The sequence below is a fragment of the Aspergillus uvarum genome (assembly GCF_003184745.1).
Source record: "Aspergillus uvarum CBS 121591 unplaced genomic scaffold BO82scaffold_22, whole genome shotgun sequence".
Lineage (NCBI taxonomy): Eukaryota > Fungi > Ascomycota > Eurotiomycetes > Eurotiales > Aspergillaceae > Aspergillus > Aspergillus uvarum.
The window spans coordinates 3,071-19,118 of record NW_020291319.1 but is presented as its reverse complement, the minus strand read 5'-3'; the positions used below and the strand labels follow the sequence as shown (position 1 = coordinate 19,118).

The 16,048-nt window shown below is 48.0% G+C and overlaps 6 protein-coding genes across 6 annotated transcripts; 2 read left to right on the top strand and 4 right to left on the bottom strand.

The window, feature by feature from the left end:
- Window positions 1-125: 125 nt before the first annotated feature.
- On the bottom strand, window positions 126-1,202 carry BO82DRAFT_353659 (uncharacterized protein). The gene is made up of 4 exons (XM_025635016.1): window positions 816-1,202; window positions 567-758; window positions 468-516; window positions 126-398 (listed from the first exon to the last, which is right to left on the bottom strand). Exons 1-4 carry the CDS (start codon window positions 996-998, stop codon window positions 331-333), a joined length of 492 nt encoding a protein of 163 aa, XP_025492594.1. The 5' UTR covers window positions 999-1,202; the 3' UTR covers window positions 126-330.
- Window positions 1,203-1,960: 758 nt separating this feature from the next.
- Window positions 1,961-3,782, top strand: BO82DRAFT_353657 (uncharacterized protein). Its single transcript, XM_025635015.1, has 7 exons — window positions 1,961-2,622; window positions 2,676-2,761; window positions 2,816-3,100; window positions 3,162-3,228; window positions 3,306-3,523; window positions 3,584-3,632; window positions 3,686-3,782. Exons 1-7 carry the CDS (start codon window positions 2,160-2,162, stop codon window positions 3,730-3,732), a joined length of 1,215 nt encoding a protein of 404 aa, XP_025492593.1. The 5' UTR covers window positions 1,961-2,159; the 3' UTR covers window positions 3,733-3,782.
- Window positions 3,783-3,787: 5 nt separating this feature from the next.
- Window positions 3,788-5,612, bottom strand: BO82DRAFT_353656 (PAF acetylhydrolase). The gene has a single exon (XM_025635014.1). It carries the CDS (start codon window positions 5,584-5,586, stop codon window positions 4,096-4,098), a length of 1,491 nt encoding a protein of 496 aa, XP_025492592.1. The 5' UTR covers window positions 5,587-5,612; the 3' UTR covers window positions 3,788-4,095.
- An 893-nt stretch (window positions 5,613-6,505) lies between these two features.
- BO82DRAFT_413540 (uncharacterized protein) lies at window positions 6,506-7,191 on the bottom strand (the record flags this gene model as incomplete). The annotated part of the gene is made up of 2 exons (XM_025639883.1): window positions 7,143-7,191; window positions 6,506-7,085 (listed from the first exon to the last, which is right to left on the bottom strand). A coding segment is annotated over exon 2 (330 nt), but the record flags the coding sequence as incomplete, so codon positions are not given.
- A 423-nt stretch (window positions 7,192-7,614) lies between these two features.
- Window positions 7,615-8,110, bottom strand: BO82DRAFT_431640 (CVNH domain-containing protein; the record flags this gene model as incomplete). Its single annotated transcript, XM_025640718.1, has 3 exons — window positions 7,940-8,110; window positions 7,691-7,883; window positions 7,615-7,627 (listed from the first exon to the last, which is right to left on the bottom strand). The coding sequence occupies exons 1-3, from the start codon at window positions 8,070-8,072 to the stop codon at window positions 7,615-7,617; spliced, it is 339 nt and encodes a 112-aa protein (XP_025492590.1). The 5' UTR covers window positions 8,073-8,110.
- A 6,099-nt stretch (window positions 8,111-14,209) lies between these two features.
- BO82DRAFT_61454 (uncharacterized protein) lies at window positions 14,210-15,763 on the top strand. The gene has a single exon (XM_025641386.1). The coding sequence runs from the start codon at window positions 14,283-14,285 to the stop codon at window positions 15,642-15,644; it is 1,362 nt and encodes a 453-aa protein (XP_025492589.1). The 5' UTR covers window positions 14,210-14,282; the 3' UTR covers window positions 15,645-15,763.
- The last annotated feature ends 285 nt before the right edge of the window (window positions 15,764-16,048 follow it).

The window sequence follows — 16,048 nt, the reverse complement described above, 5'->3', positions numbered from 1 at the left end:
GGAGTAACTAGGGTACGACGGATTGATTGCTTTTGCCACTACGCTAAGCAAAGGAAGCGCCCCGCCCCGCACATGCATGCATGCAAGAGAAATAAGTAAGCGCACCCCTGTAATTCACGCTAAATGTATGCATCAAGAGAGTACGGCTGAAGCGCACAGGGCAGACTAGCCTAATCGTACTAGATATCCGGGCACCAAACCCCGCTAAACCCTCGAGGTAATACAGAGTACTCGCCACCCAAGTGTGTAGCTCCTCCCAACCCTACTGTCTGAATCGAAGTTCAGCTGAAAGCCCACAAACGTGTCATTGGATTCACAGGGGTCTTCAGCTCAAGGGAAGTCCAGCCAATGGACCATCGCATCCCTGTACTGTTGGAGGTAGAGTGCCATCTCCGCGTCTGAAATGAGAAGATGTCAGCTTCCCCGCTCCGGGTATGCATGAATCAGTATCCAGCCAGGGAACGTACAGATCTCCATTCCGCGATCAAGGCAGAGTTGCATGTAGAAGGGATACGCCTAGGTACGGGTCAGCGCATAGGTATACTTGGCTGAAACGTGTTGCTTACCACCATATCGGCGGCGGTCTCGAACCACACTGTAATCTGCCGGATGTCCACCAAGACCCATTGCCAAACACGCATGAGGATGGAGGTATGCCGATCAAAGTCCACCAGCATACTTGGGTCCGGGGCTCGGCGAGACCCGACCTGCGGTTGGGTTGCATCTAGCACGGCGAGAAGATCCAAAGGTAGCTCATCCTGCAGTTGCTCTATCAGCCATGGAAACTGACATGATTGCAAGGCGTCAATGCCTACTTTGAAGGGCAGGGAGTCAGCTATGCCACGCAGTTTGTCGATTTCCTGCTTGTAGCTATCAAGGGAACCATGGTCGTTGCTATCCGCTGCCTCCGTTGCCACTGCACCAGAAACGCTGCGCACAGCTGGGAATCTGGACCAGGCACTAGCCAGATTGTAAGCAATCTCCAGCAGACGAAGCATAGTGATCGTCACGTAGAACGTCGGGGATTGGACCCGCTGCCAGAATCCGAAGTCAGCACGCACACTTTCTCCGCACCGGAGCTAGTGGGGTGATCTGAATTTACCCCGATAGAATTTTGAATCCGTAACACTTTCTGGTGCGTGGAGAGAGAATCATCGGTGAAAAACCGAGCAACATCATCCTTGACCTCTGATGCAGCGATATACAGATGTGCGCGTTAGGCGAATCCATGGAGAGGGGGTGTGGTCCAGAAGCTCCGTACCTTCGTAAATTGCGCAGATGTTGTTAGCGAGCGGGGTATTATGACGCAACATAGCCCTATGGTCCTGTATCCCTGTCAGATTGCTCAATGTACGAAGTACTCCTTGTGGAATTGAGTTTTTCAACGTGGCAAATACCTCGCGGATCTGACGGATTCGCTGCTCATGCAGAGCGGTTCCAGGCCATCCGGACATGATAACGTGGGCAATCACCGCGGTTAGAATGATCTCATTGCTCATCCCAGCGCGACTGGCTTCTTGGGCGAAGCGGATGTACGTGCGACTGCTCTTGCCCGATACTTGGATGTTGGAGGTTTTGTTCCAGGGGCCATCCTCTGTTATGTGCCATAATTGAAGCGTACGGAGAACCGAGCAGAGATTGTGGTCGATTTGGACCCTGTCGTTGGAGCTTGACGCAGCCATATTGCTGAGTGGGCAAGGTACAATTCAAAGGATGAAGTGGATTGCCACTCAGATGGACAGGGTCACAAGGCTTTGGTTGATATTGGTGGACAGGTGTTGCAACTTGAAGCAATTTATCTGCACTGGATCCCCCGGCGCGAGCATGTGAGAGGGGCGGATGTAGGGTGGTGTAGTACAAGTAAACCGGTATTTGACTCTGTGCGAGGAGCCTTTCTTTGCCATTCAGCAAGGAAAGCGGGGTTTGATCAGCGTGTTGGGAACGATGACCTCAAGGTGCAGGATGCTTACGCTCGCTGCATAAGCTCTGCATACACCACCGGCCTTTCAGCTGCGCATTCTCGACGTTCTCCGTGGTGCTACAGGCTATATCTCTTATACATATGGGCGCGAAGTCGACCTTCAGTTCCCACTGTACTGTACATGTTGAGACTATGTTCGCTTTCCCATTGGGCTAGCAGTCGAAACAAAATTATCAAGATGGATGTCGCACCTCCAACATACACAGCGAGAGACCCCCCTCCTTCTTATGAGGAAGTCGCCGCAAAACTGGAGGACCTCGTCGGCGACGATGTCACGCCCGACAGAGTCCTTGACGCCACGGACAAGCTATCGGACGCCGAGATCGAGATCCTGATCAACGGCGCCGACGACCACTGGCCCCTGGAGACCGACCAGCAAAAGGCGGATTTTGCGGTGGGATGCGGCCAATGTCTGTCCTCCCCGGAGGGCAAAACTCGATTCGCAAGCGCCGGCGCCGAGGCCACCCAGGCGACCCGCGACATTGAGAACACCTTTGCCGGCTTGCATTTACGCATTGCGCAAATCGATCGGATCCATGACTCTGGATTCGAGCCCGAGATCATCAAACTCCACCATGCGTACCGAGATGTGCTCGCCGGGAGCCGTGACTTTGCGGCCACGGTCAGCGTACAGTCTAGGCGTGAGTCCCGTTCTGAGTCGTCTTAGGGCTCAATCTAACAAGGCTGGGTCAAGGGTTCGACGAAAGTATCATCAAGATTTGCGCAAACGAGAGCATCGCCATCCAGACGCGTAGAACTACTCTCGAGACGTACATAGAGGTACGCGGAACGCAGTCCTGGTTTTAGTCGTCACGACTGACTCATTCATCCTAGCGAACCACATCGTTCCAAAGTGATGCCCAGAAGATCGCCGATGGCTTTCGCTCCGTGACCGACGACTTTGCCGCGTTCGTTGGCTCCTTCTCCACCTGGGCTAAGGACAAAGAAGGCGAGATTACCGAGCAGATCCGTCTCGTCGAGCAGGAGCTCGACGCTCTGCACAAGATGCTGTATCGGCTCGAGAGCTCCCTCCGCGCCTTCGAGATTGTCTTTGGCGCGTCCATTCCCGCCACCGGGACCTTTGTGAAGATGTTCCCCGCCCTCACACCGTGGATCGTGGTACGTAGTGAGCGTTCCTCCCAAGACGCCTGATCGCTGATGGTGCATCTCGAACATCCAGCTCGGTGGCGTAATCACCGCACTTGCTTCTTTTGCCGCCATCGCCGGTCTCGCGGCTGGCATATCCAGTACGGACTTAACCCCCCCGCGCGCCCGCCCCCCTCACTCATGGGACAAAATCACTAACCGCGAGGTACGTGATAAGAAACCAATTACCGGATCCACCTCAAGACGCAGGAGAAGGAAAGTCTGCAAGTGGAGCTGGAGAATCTCCGCCGCACGCGCGCCGAGCTGGCGGATTTCGGCCACGACTCGTTGACGCGGTTCGAGACGGCCGTGGGGATCCTGACCGGGGCGTGGGAGCAGACCCTCGCCGATGCGCGCATTGTCCAGGATTGGCTGGTCCGGGGCGCGGATGCTGCGGTATGATGCTCCCCTTGCCCAGGTTTGATCAGTATTATAGTCTAACATATTGACTGGCAGCACCGACCGGAGTATATGGAGCTAAATATCAGGCACAATGTCAACAAATGTAGGTCGTGATCTGTCGTTCCTTGTGCATCTGGCTGACACGCCTGGTGGTAGATGACGCGCTGTCGGCGTATCTGGAGAGTTATGCCAGGGGCATTTGATCTCCAAGGTCCGTAGCTTTGCTTACGTGAAACAATATTATTTATTTACCAATCTATTTTCTTTAACATGGGGGATAAGCTTGATGAGATGGCCCATAAGGGGCTGTCGCCTGAGCTGCCCAAGCCCAAGAATGCCAAAAATCCTACGCCCGTGCTCTTACCGTCGCTAACCCCATCTCGGCGTAGAGAAACCATTTTGGCCCGACCGTATACCGATCTCTATTCTGACTCACTCGCTGAGATCTCGCCCTTGTCTTCTACTCTCATAACAGTAGGGCGGGTTGTGGCATGGTCACATGGCTGACTGCTCGAACCTTCGCCAAGCCCGGCATATGTCGATACACATTGAATGAGACAACCGATTTACAGCTCTACAGGAGACTCCATGGGTCTCGTCTGATTCACCGGCGTCACATGAACCTGCCAAAGTCTGGCCAAAGCCCGCGGGAACTCCCTTTGCCGCTCCTCACTCACCCACTCATCGTACTGATGGTGGGTTGCTTTCTCGCTCAGAATGCCGCGTTCTCCGCCATCGCGTACATAATGGATGAAGTCATCGGCCACACGAACGTATTCCCGCAGAGCGTCCTGCACGTCCAGGGTAGCGCCTGTAGTCCAGCTGAGAAGCAGCGGCTCGAGCAGCGGCGCATCGGTGATACTGGGGTGTGCCGTCCCGATGCTAGTGAGGAACCAGGAGGGCGCGGGGACCGCACCGACAAGGTCACGGACGGTATCGAAGTGCGGGCGGTTGTAGAAGGGGCTGACGGTACGGGACCACGAGTTGGAGTGCACGACGAGGATGGGCACGGTGGCGTTGGGGTTGAGGGGGCCGCTCGATTTCCCCGGATCGAGGATCAATCCTGCAGCGGGCGCGGTGGAGAGCGTAGTGGTGAGGGCTTGAAGGGCACCGGTGGCGCCAAAGGAGTGGCCGGCCAGGGTGAGATGGGTCATATTAAGGCGGCCAGTCCACGAGGGGAGGGTGGTGATGGGGTCCCGAGTGTTGAGGATCGGGGTGCCGTTGTTGATGGCGTGGAGGAGGTCGACGGCGGCATGAAACTCGGCGTCGCGGAAGGCCAGCTGGGCGCGTTTGAAGGCATCCCGGTCGAAATCTAGATCTGGATGTTGCAGATCGGAGAGCCGGAGAGGGAGGACCTGGCGGCCCGAAGAGCTGGCGGAGGTCTTGACCATGGAGCCAGGCCCGCTCCCGTCGCGATGTTCGATGGCGATGATGACGTGCCCGCGGCTGGCGAGTTCGGCGAGGAACTGGGTATAGTCGGTGCGCGAGCTGACATCCCCGTGGGAGAAGACGGTGACGGGGAAGGAATCGGGACGGAGAAGAAGCGGGGCGTCGACCTCGGCGGGGATGGTCACGGCGCCTCCCACCGCCCACAGGACTGCCGTGAAGACGGATCGGGTGATGAGGTTGTCTGCTCCGGCAAGGCGGGCGTAGCCCTGGGCCGTGAGGCTGATAGGCCTCGGAATCCAGGGGTACCGGGGCTTGCGGGACCGGAAGTCACGGTCGGTCGGATAGTAGACCGTGGCCAACAGGGTCTCAACGTCGAAGACCGGTTGTCCGGTGGCCTTGTGAACCGCCTCAGCAACGCGTCGGGGCCCGCCCGCTATAGGTACTTCTAAGTCGATTGCACCCACGCCATGCGGGCCGGTATAGGGTGGCAGCGGAGACGCAAGAAGTGGGAAGCCGTAGAGGACGCAATAGAGGGCGTAGAGACTGTAGAGACCGAACACGCCGAAGAGAATGCGCCGCCAAGTGGGACGTGGGCGGGGCTGGTGGGGGGTTGTCGTCCATCGGGGCTGCAATGTCTGCGCGACGGGCGGTTTCTTGCTACTACTCATGATGTTTAGTTCTCGTGATGCTGGCACTGGTCGGGTGGTTGCAGATGGCCGTGTTGGATACTTGTACTATCTGCACGGGTGTGGAAGATGGATGATGTGGTGCTGACGTCATTCTCCACTGATCTGCAGTCCTCCACGTGCCGGGAATGGGTGCCTTAAACATATGGCACTGAATCCTTTAGTTATATGGATCCCACTATAGATCGGCCGCGCTTAACGAATACTAGCTCTGGGTCCAGTCACAGCATTGAATGTCTGCCCTGAACTGTGCAAAGCTAACTATTACTCCCATTGGCAGCTACAGATATATGACGTCAGCAAAGATTTGCTAAAGGAAAGCTTGTTCAAGGGTCACATCTCTAAAGCTAGTGGTTGACATCCAACCACAAATGAGGACCGTCGGTCATACGACGGAATGGGCTGTAGGAAGAACATGTAGATCTGTGGTTCTGTCAAGATAGATATTTTGCTGGTTATTGGTTTCAGTTACTCGTATTCTTGTTGTTCAATCCTAATTGATCTTTCCGTAAACCATTCCCTTTTCTCTGAATGTGCTGACTTTTGTCATGATAGGTATCAAACTCTACTAAGGACCTAGTAGATTCCGTCTGCAAACGGCGTTGAAGGCAACGTTTCTTTGTTGTTAAGACAGTTCCATGCAATGTGGGATACATGGTACAAAGAAAATCTAGACCTCGAGAATATCAGGCCCCCATCCTTTTCCGGCTCATGGTTCGGATATATCTGTTCCCTGGTTCGACGTTGATCATCGATAAAATAGCTTATCGCTAGCTGGACTCTCTAAGCGTAGTATTGTATACTGTCTTTTGCCCGTTACTTCATTGAAGAACTAACCTTCTGATAATTCAAAATACAGAAGCCTACACGATCATATAATCTATCTGGCTGAGATACCCATTTCCTCATCAACGACGCGAACACTCCCTGACTGATTGCCTCTTTCCAGCTGCGGCGCATGGACATAAGAGTCTGGTTGGTTTATGTCGATCACTTTCTGCATCATCCTGTACCGGTCGAAACAGTCTTTGATTAGACTCATCACGTCTCGATTAACCTGCTCGTCCGCACCATATTTTAGACTTATCTCCACCTCTTCGATATAGGTCTTAACTTTTGGGATCTCGATCAAATCCTTTCGTAGACGCTGCGGTAGCCCGCGTCCCTTCATAAGGGCAAGGACACCAGCGATAACAGTATTAATTGCCCCTAGGATGGTGATTGCAACCATGTGGTGAGCAGACAAAGGCCCTAGTGCTGTGATAGTTGCGCCAACAACCAGTTGAAGTATGGCGAGGAAGTTGAAGACGATTGTGCGTGGTCTTGTGAGTCTCTTGGGCCCTCAACCTTTTGTATAACGCGCTGGTGGCGGCACGAAAGATTTCGTAACTATGGGGCGCGGTGCCATTTCCTGAGGATTTCGACGACTCTGGCATGATAAGAAACAAACTTGTGTAAAGAGAGCCTCGGAAGACGTGGTTCTGTTTATGGGTGAGCGAAGACAACAAATACATAATGAGATCCAAAGGGAGGCACACAAGCAATATATTCAGACACCTGTTGTTAACACGTCATATTTAGGTTGTCTGATTCAACCTCCTCGTGTGCGATAACTCACGTCGCTCTAGGTGGGCAGGATATTCCTGTAGACTCACTTATACGAACGGCCAGCCAGGGAGCGGGGGCTCGTCTCCGTGTCCCAAAGAAATTACGATGAGTTGGGGGCAAACTCCTTTTCGGCAGAGTGCTACATAATATCGGTCAATGAAGGTCATAGGTGGGGTAAGTTTGGCCCTGGCCGCTTGTTGAAGTGTATTTGTGGGACGGGGGAAGATTTTTTGAATAATATTTGTCACTACGTACAAGTGATATTGGACTCCTACAGATTTGGAGCTTATAGACTAACCCACCGAACATGTTTGATTGAGCCTAACGAATGATTATAAGAAAAAAACCAGAAAAGAACAAGGCGTAATCCCCGGTTCATGAACGACAGTACCGGACTACTAATTAGTTGGGGAAGCTATTCTAACGAGTATGTTAACGCGCCCGGGGCATCAGACTGTTTAAGTCTCACTGCACTTACCAATGGAACTGGAGATCCCCATCATAGTTGTCGATCCTCTCGGCCAGGTTGACATCCCTGTTACGGAGGTAGTTGCCAGCCGAGTCGCGAAGATCAGCTCGCAGAATAGGATTACGGCCAGCACCTTCTTCGGGATTGAATTTGATGTTCGATGCCTGCTCGGTAAACTCAGTTCCTCCCCACTCAAAGCGGCCTGTTTTGCGTTCAGTGCGAAAGATCCTTCCCTTGAATCCCAGAACTGAGACTTACCGCCATTATCGCCAAGGCAAGAGTCCAGTCGAAGCTTGCTCTTGTTCCACCCACCCTCGCGCCTCTGGCAGAAGCCGACCAGGTAGGTGTCACAAGGATGCTGCTCAAGATAAAGCCCGTGGGTTGCATTCATGATGGGTATGTTCAAATAGACCTGCTGGTGTTTGACAGAATTCCGATATTGTTGTAGAATAAGAACTCCCCAAAAGCCCGGACAATGACCCGAGATTTATATCCAGTTGATCATAGGCTGGCCATGGCGCTACTACAAGGCCATGTTTAAATATATTCTAGACCTATAATATAAAGTTACGGCAATTTCTGTTAGTTCTTGGATCTGGAGTTTTATGCATATTGAAAAGGCGGCCGTTTGCAGACGATAGCTATCAATTGCGGGTCAGATCATCTCCGTTTTCTACGAGCTCGGTCAGCAGACAGTGAGGCCCGCCTGCACAACCCTCAAGTTCGGCCCAGATCAACCAACTAGGTAATAGCAGTATCGCGATCCTTGGGCATTGATCTCTATCTGGTATTTCAGGTTTCTGAATACCGCTGCAAGGCGCTTCCCTCCCGAGTCTGGCTTGGAAAACGATGTTCTTGCACCATCTCACTAATAGAGCCTGTTACATGGAGTAAATATATGCATGCGGTGCTTGTATCAGGCATGAGTTCTAGACCTCAGCAAAGATCGTCGCTTTACACCTCCAGTACCGTGGATGTACCTCGGGATAGCAAAGCTTAGTGACGTGAGAGAGGTTCAGAGTTGAATTGACGACACTAAGCCCTTACCTTAGTTACAACCTCAGAATAGCAAGACCTGATTCTGGCTTGGCAATGTGAATGGTACAGTCTTAAGCTGACTCGTATCCTCACAAAGTAGTCGGAGGATTCTATAATTATTTCCATGGATTAGAACCACAGCCCATAGATACCTAGCAAAACCCACTTCTGATATTTATCGGGATCACAGAAAGCTTGGTTGGTATATTTCAGTAGGTCAAATCAAATCCAATTAAATTCCAGACAGCAGAAGAACCATCTGACCCACCCAATATCAAATCCTCACTCAAGGTTAACAAGCGTGGACCCAACCCAACACACTGGGGATCTCAAATGGATTTCCCCCAAAACTGGAATCATATCTTGTTCATGTAACTTGTGTCAAACTGGCTCTAGTAGAAGTCACTAACCGTCAAAGGTACTTAAATCAGGCCCATTACCCCATTACATTGCGAGCAGGCCCTCGCACCAGCTACGCATACAGCCAACATTTTCTCTACACATTTTCTGACCTCAATTCATGTCATTGAACGGAAATAAAGAAGATGATGGGTTATATATTGCGCTCAATTGTTCTGTGGGGTCTAGTATTCTTGTCTCCTGGTCAAGTCTTTGGATTATGAACCAATCTTGAGTGGCATGGGCAAGTTTTCCAGTCTATAATCTGCTGATCTTGATTCTCGGTCGGCAATAAAAATTTCTATGCTGATGTTGATAACTACAGTGTTAATATTCCCGGTCTCTCCTTTCAAAGTGACCATAACGGGACTGGAGAAGTGCTGGGTGGTGGCCCTAGATACCCTTCTGTTGCGGACCTCCAACCTTGGCTTGACCTTAACGCAACCCTCTTCCGCTTCCCAGTCCTCTGGAACTATCTCCAACCTTAGATTGACTCTAAGCTTGATCCAAAAATCTTGGATGTCCTTGACAGTTTTGATAGAAGCTGTCACTGCGAGCGGACGTTACGCGATTGTGGACGTTGTGAGTGCAAATCCTCCATGTTCCCTACGCTATTGCAATGCGAAAAACCTTGACCTTTGAATACAGCATAAATATGCCAGACTAAGTGGTGTGATTATCGGACAAGATGCGCGTCGGACCTATGAATATGATTTCGAAGAACTCTGGATCCGAATTGCGCAGCACTATCAGCACAATGATCACGTGGTAAGTCCTCGAGCATACAACAACAATATATTCTTCTCTGCTTTAACAGGATATGCGCTACAGATCTTTGGTCTCATGAATGAACGTCAGTGCGCCAATTTCTTCTAAAATAAGCTGATTATTGACTCTATACACAGCACACGATCCGGGGATTCTCACATGGGGCCAGGCCGTACAGTATGTGATTAATAGAATCAGGACCGTCGCACGCGCACGGTATATCCTTGTGCCTGGCACAGATTGGCAAGGTATTACCCATTGGGTTCAAGACTCTGAACGTGGTTTACGTCACATCACCGATCCCTCGAACAGGATTTTATGCGATGCACACAAGGTATGTATCTGTTCCCCATACCCCCAACTAGTATTAGCGGAAGATGAGACTCATGGAAATCTACGACTTCTAGTACTTTGATAATACGGGTGGTTCCTCGGGTGCTTGTGATGTTTTCCATCCAGGCGCGTTCCTACCATTTGTTGATGCTGTAAGAAGTTTGAGAGGGTCGCCAATCTTAACAGAGTCTGGGGGAGGCAGCAAACAGTGGTTGCAACCGAATGTTCAACGATATGCTGAGGTTTCTCGAAATAAATTCGGATGTTGTCATGGGATGGGCCTTCTGGGGCGCTGGCTTGGATCCAACAGACACACTATATTTGGACCTCACGAGCGTTACAACAGCGACTCCAGTGAGTGGGAACAAAGACATCGATATTGTCCGAGATGTTATGGTGGGGCACATGAATTCAGGCTCCGCGTGACTGTTATGAGAGGAGACAAAAGTTCTGTTTCTGTATTCTTGTGGCATGGTTTCCATTTTCTGTTTGGAATTTCGGACTTTTTAGGTCTCTTTCTGAATATGTTCAGTGGTCCAATTCCCGTAATAGGAATGTATGACGTTCTGGCCTATTCTGCGGCATAGCGTCGTGGAGAAATAATCTGGTCGTGTATCCCAAACATTGGTCAAGTGTGGCTTTTCAGAATATTTATACCAACAAGAATATCAATGTAGATGAAGAGAACAAAGCCGTCCACGAGAGTCGACCTATGAGCACTTTCTTTCTGTTTTGATAGTTGTTATTTGCCTCAAAGCCATTTCATCTGACTATGAACACGAGAAAGAATTGAAAGACAAAGTACAGCGACTGATCACCCTTCTACCTATTGTATTCGGTATGAAAATGACCTTGGCTCACGGCTGTACTGTTTTCTGGTTTTGATGATAGCAGTAGAAAGTGTATAATTTGCATACAGATTTTATTTATCTTATTTATCTAGTCTGCCTGTTAGATATAAAATGCAGACACAGATTAAATAAATTAAATAAATTGAATAAATTGCAGCACTGCCATCATGGAACCAATGAAGACCTTCGGTGAATTCATCCAATTTCTCAGTTGCACAGCCTGTATTTGCTGTCTTACGGAGACGTGGGCGCTGCTTAGAACTGGCCACTACTGCCGAAACGTATATGTTTTTTTTTTCGGCGGGTGCTATTGTGTTTGGTGGAAGAGGGCGGTTTGTAAGGCATGAACATAGCGTATCTGAGAATTTCTTACATCATTGAGGTTGACAGAAACTTTTGGTCGTAATTGCATGAATATTGCGGGGGCTACAGTAATACGACCCAGGTATCCTCAGTTGCTTTCCCCAGAGACAGATACCACAGTGCCAGATCGTAATAACACAGTTGTACGAAGAATCCTTTGTGCCCCGTTCGGCTTTGCATAGAATTGGCGCCAACCTAATTCCGACTGTTAAGACCCAACCTCGGATTGCGGCCGATCACTTGAGCATCATTTAAAACCACAGATCATTAATCTAACTCTCCCACGGAACAATTTTCAGAGTTGTCTCTTCATAGCATAACAGCCCTCCGCAGTGTCAACCACGGGTGTAAACGAACAGTTGTATGGTATAGAACAAGTACACATAATGCAGGGTGGGACAGCCGGGAAGGCAAGGTAGGACAGACAATCTCTCACTTGCCATATTCTCCGCAAGATCTGTATTATTCCGTGGACAATAATGATGGATGAATGAAGTTTATTTCAAAGATTTATACAGGTAAGCTTAAGATAATGGTACTGAGCATTTGGCCTCCCAAATTAAAGTCTTGCTTGGTAATGAGCAACAATAAATTCCGAGACATTCGGGCAATCACATGTAATGTACAAGCATATCTCACTCACGCCAAGTTCAATAAGATCATGGTCTCCCTCTTGGTTGCTTTTTTCAGCATTAGGGCCTCTGGCGACCTACACTGCCCGTGAATTTTCTTTGCCTCGCCAACCTTAGCGGACACTTCTCAGGTTGGGTATAGACCCCGCACAGTGACATGTGTGTGAAGTAATATGTATCGAAAATGGGCTGGACATGTATAAATTGCTACTTGATGACGTATCCTATATCACTGACTCTATCTACTCCGACCTGGGCTTTCTGTATCTTGTCATCGTTGTTTTACGATAAGAAAGCCAGATATCCCCGCCACCAATTCTGTGGATCTTGATGGCCGTCCTTCCTTGACAAATTAAACAAGAAGCATGCTCATTGAAATTAGATAATACCATGTCCGATCAAGTCGAAATAGTCCCTTTCGGTATTACCTAGCTTCTTATGGGGAAGGGAAAAAATAGGCCAGCCGTAGATTCTGTTTATTCCATAGCCGGAATGATGACCAAAAGATGTTTTGTTCTCATTATGTGTTCCAATGGTAGAGCTATAATGAACAAGTAACGGATTGATCTAGATCAATCGTGTGTGTAAAAGTTTGGAAACCCAGGAAATTATTTTGCCAGCAATAGGAGGTTAAACGGGAAATTCACTCAAAAGATAGCATATAGGCGGGCCTAGATTTGACAAGGGTATTCTAATTAACTTGAACTTTGCAATTAGATCACAGCTTCTGAGCCTACTTTCTTAGACTCATTGGAGGGCACTCAATACGGGATCTGTATACAGTAATGTTGTTTGAAGCTCTGGAACTGACTCGTAATATCTATTTCTAGTACTACTGGGTGATTCTTTTGAGAAGACTACCGGAGTTCAACATTCCAAATTACAAATGATTAGATCAGAAGAACCAGCTAGAAGTAGGCTTTGCAACTATTTAAGTAACCTGTCTCTCTGATACTAAGAAGACATCCTGTTTGTGTCACACACACCGACAAGTTCTTACTATTTCACTCTTCTCAGCAAATAATCTCTATCATGACAAAAAGACGGGATGTGTTGGTATTGGGGAGAACTCGCTTTGATTTATTCAGATTCGAACATGAAAATAATAATTATCTCCAAGGCCTTCAGGCTGGTCCACGTCTCTTGCATCAGTTCTTATGCGATTTGCGTCCGTCGTTATGTTATCTTGAGGACACAACCGAATCCATCCGGAACCCTCAGACTGAAGTGCCCTTCAATATGATTGAGCTATCTGTTGTTGACGGAAATTATGGAGTCTCCCGTCAACAAGCCCGTGGACCTCTCTTTATACTCCAAAAAGAGCTGATTCCTCTTTGTGTTCACATCCCAGAAAAGCCATTGAACTATCTCACAAATAAGAAAAAAGCAGTCGAGATAATTGTTGTCGATGACCCTGATGGTACTCTGCTCGAAACAAAGAAAGAGCTTCTGCGAAAAGCTCATTTGGTCTTCTACCAAACACATTCCCCCAGAAATCTATTGAACGACAACGGACTTGCTATATTAACTGAATTCTTTGAAAACGGACTGCAAGAGTTTATTGTTGTCCTCGATGTTAACGAACTTCGAGAAAATGAATTCACAAAAAGCTCATATTCGTGGGAGCAAGCAGCTGCTAACACTGTGGAATTTTTTAATACAAGTCAAGAAGAAGCACAGAAATTCTGTTCTCTCAATAAATTTAAGATGAAGTGGATTATTCGTTTCGGCTACGTTGGTGCAGTTGTATTGAGGACAGAACAGTATCGGCCTCCTGAAAAGAATAGTGTTTATTTTGACTGTGACAAGGGGGAGGGAGAATATATTGAGAAACATGCCCTCCATCAAGAAGCAATTGAAGCAGCATTCCTTAGTGGTTTGGTATCAACTATGATAGATACCAACTGCGACAAGGTATCAACTATGATAGATACCAACTGCGACAAGGTATCAACTATGATAGATACCAACTGCGACAAGGACGCGATCAAGAACGGCTTGAGTTGTGCCCGCCAGCTTGCGCGTGATGGCATCATCCCCACTTCCGGAGACAACATAAACCCTGGAGACAATACAAAAATTCATTACCCGACGTTGCAGAGACATGATCCTAATCATGATTTTAAATTTCAAGATGCCAACGTCCCGCCAAATCAGCTCGGCACCTGGTCAATTTTGAGAGACTTCTGCGACCAGAAAGGATTGGGTGATGATATCATGAAGAAAGCTTTCAATATTGGAAAAGATATTATTAAGACCGGACCTGAAGCGAGCTTATCAGCTGTTCCTATTGCCAAATTTGGCAGCATTCGGACAGCGGATAGATCAGAAATCGAAGATTTTCATCGCATTTCTGAAAAAATCAAAAAGTATCTCCAGAGCGCAGAGAACTATTATACCATCTCTAAGGAGGGAGATGCTGATCTTAATCCAGCACTCATTCAGCCACTATCGATTGCTGTTTTTGGAGCCCCCGGCTCGGGAAAATCGTTTGTTGTGAAGCAGATCCTTGAAAAGGTTACTGAAAAGATGACAACTCCTAAGAAGCTTACAAAATATCCAGTCCTGGAGTACAACCTTTCGCAATTTATTGACATCACTAATCTTCAGTTTGCTTTTCAGGAAGCTCGGGATGCAACAGTGTCGGGTCGAATTCCTCTTGTTATATTTGATGAATTTGATACCACTTTGAATGGGGAACTGGGATGGTTGAAGTTTTTTCTAGCTCCTATGCAGGACGGACAGTTCTTTGACCAAGGAAAATACAGGCCTATCGGCCACGCTGTTTTCATCTTCATTGGCGGCACCAGGTCAACATTTGCTAAATTCCAGGACGACAAGATTCAGCTGGTCAACGTTGCAACCGTCGATTCCGAGCCAGTCACAAACAATGGAAAGTTTACCAACCAGTTTCAGGATACTTCTTGGCGACGAGACAGCTTCTCTGAGTACTATGAAGCCAAGCACGAACGTGCTGAGAGGGCTGTCAAAAAGCCAGATTTTGTGACCAGGTTGCAGGATCATTTGGATATTCGGGGCTACCAGATGCCGTCTAAAAAGGACTCTGATCCTAAATTTCTCATTCGACGGGCAATCCTCATCAGGAATAAATTAGAGCAATTGTCCAAATCAGGGAGAAGAACAATTACTCTTGATGATGCTGCAATTGGATTCCTGCTGAAGGATGAGATATTTACACACGGGGCCCGAACACTTGACAATAAGTTCAAAAATGGAAAAATTCTGAATGACAAGCTCTCCATTGATCTGAACTCTTCAGAATCATCAGACGAAGGTAGTCGTTCCTCCGGGAACAATGGCTCTCCAGACCATGAACGGGGGCCTTCTCCTACCTCGGGATCCCGGACGAATAGAAGTCCCTCTGAAAGGGAAATGCAGCAAAATGGATCGCTTCCTGGGTCAATGGTCCCAGCACCACAAGACAGAATCATGGGATGGGTTCGTGTTTGTTTCGATGATCTTAGGCAAGGCTCCAATCAAAACTCTTCCCAGGCAGGAATATCATCTTCCTTGCCTTCGCCAGCTCAGGATTCGTCTTCGGCAAATGGAAGTTCATGACACAAGTTTTGAAATATGGAAAAGTATTTTTACTGCTTATATTTGTCAAATACTGAGAAAGTTACAAATTGTGAAAGGTTGAATATCTAGGATTAATATTCTAATCAACAGGGGTTGGCCGAATGTACCTTTATTCAGATTAAATTAGGACTTAGATGGGGCTGTACTAGCCACCTAATTAGTTGGCACAACCAACAAAAACTATATATATTTATATTATTCTTAAATATATATTTATATTAAAATCTACAAGCCAAATCCTTTTAAAATTTATATATTAATAAATAATATAATTATTTTTATATATATCTATTTTAAAGCTTAAGTAACAGTTAAATTATATTCTAATAACTCTTAATAATATAAGTAGGTTTACTAGTTAGCTGTTTTACTAGTTATTTATT

Bases quoted from the DNA above. Each gene is read 5' to 3' on its own strand.
- BO82DRAFT_353659 (XM_025635016.1), bottom strand. From the start codon at position 998: ATGCTTCGTCTGCTGGAGATTGCTTACAATCTGGCTAGTGCCTGGTCC. The intron at 759-815 runs GTAGGCATTGAC...GAGCAACTGCAG, and splicing joins CTGACTCCCTGCCCTTCAAA to GATGAGCTACCTTTGGATCT. The intron at 399-467 runs GTACGTTCCCTG...TTCTCATTTCAG, and splicing joins TGATCGCGGAATGGAGATCT to ACGCGGAGATGGCACTCTAC.
- BO82DRAFT_353657 (XM_025635015.1), top strand. From the start codon at position 2,160: ATGGATGTCGCACCTCCAACATACACAGCGAGAGACCCCCCTCCTTCT. The intron at 3,101-3,161 runs GTACGTAGTGAG...TCGAACATCCAG, and splicing joins CCCTCACACCGTGGATCGTG to CTCGGTGGCGTAATCACCGC. The intron at 3,229-3,305 runs GTACGGACTTAA...GTACGTGATAAG, and splicing joins TCTCGCGGCTGGCATATCCA to AAACCAATTACCGGATCCAC.
- BO82DRAFT_61454 (XM_025641386.1), top strand. From the start codon at position 14,283: ATGAAGAAAGCTTTCAATATTGGAAAAGATATTATTAAGACCGGACCT.
- BO82DRAFT_353656 (XM_025635014.1), bottom strand. From the start codon at position 5,586: ATGAGTAGTAGCAAGAAACCGCCCGTCGCGCAGACATTGCAGCCCCGA.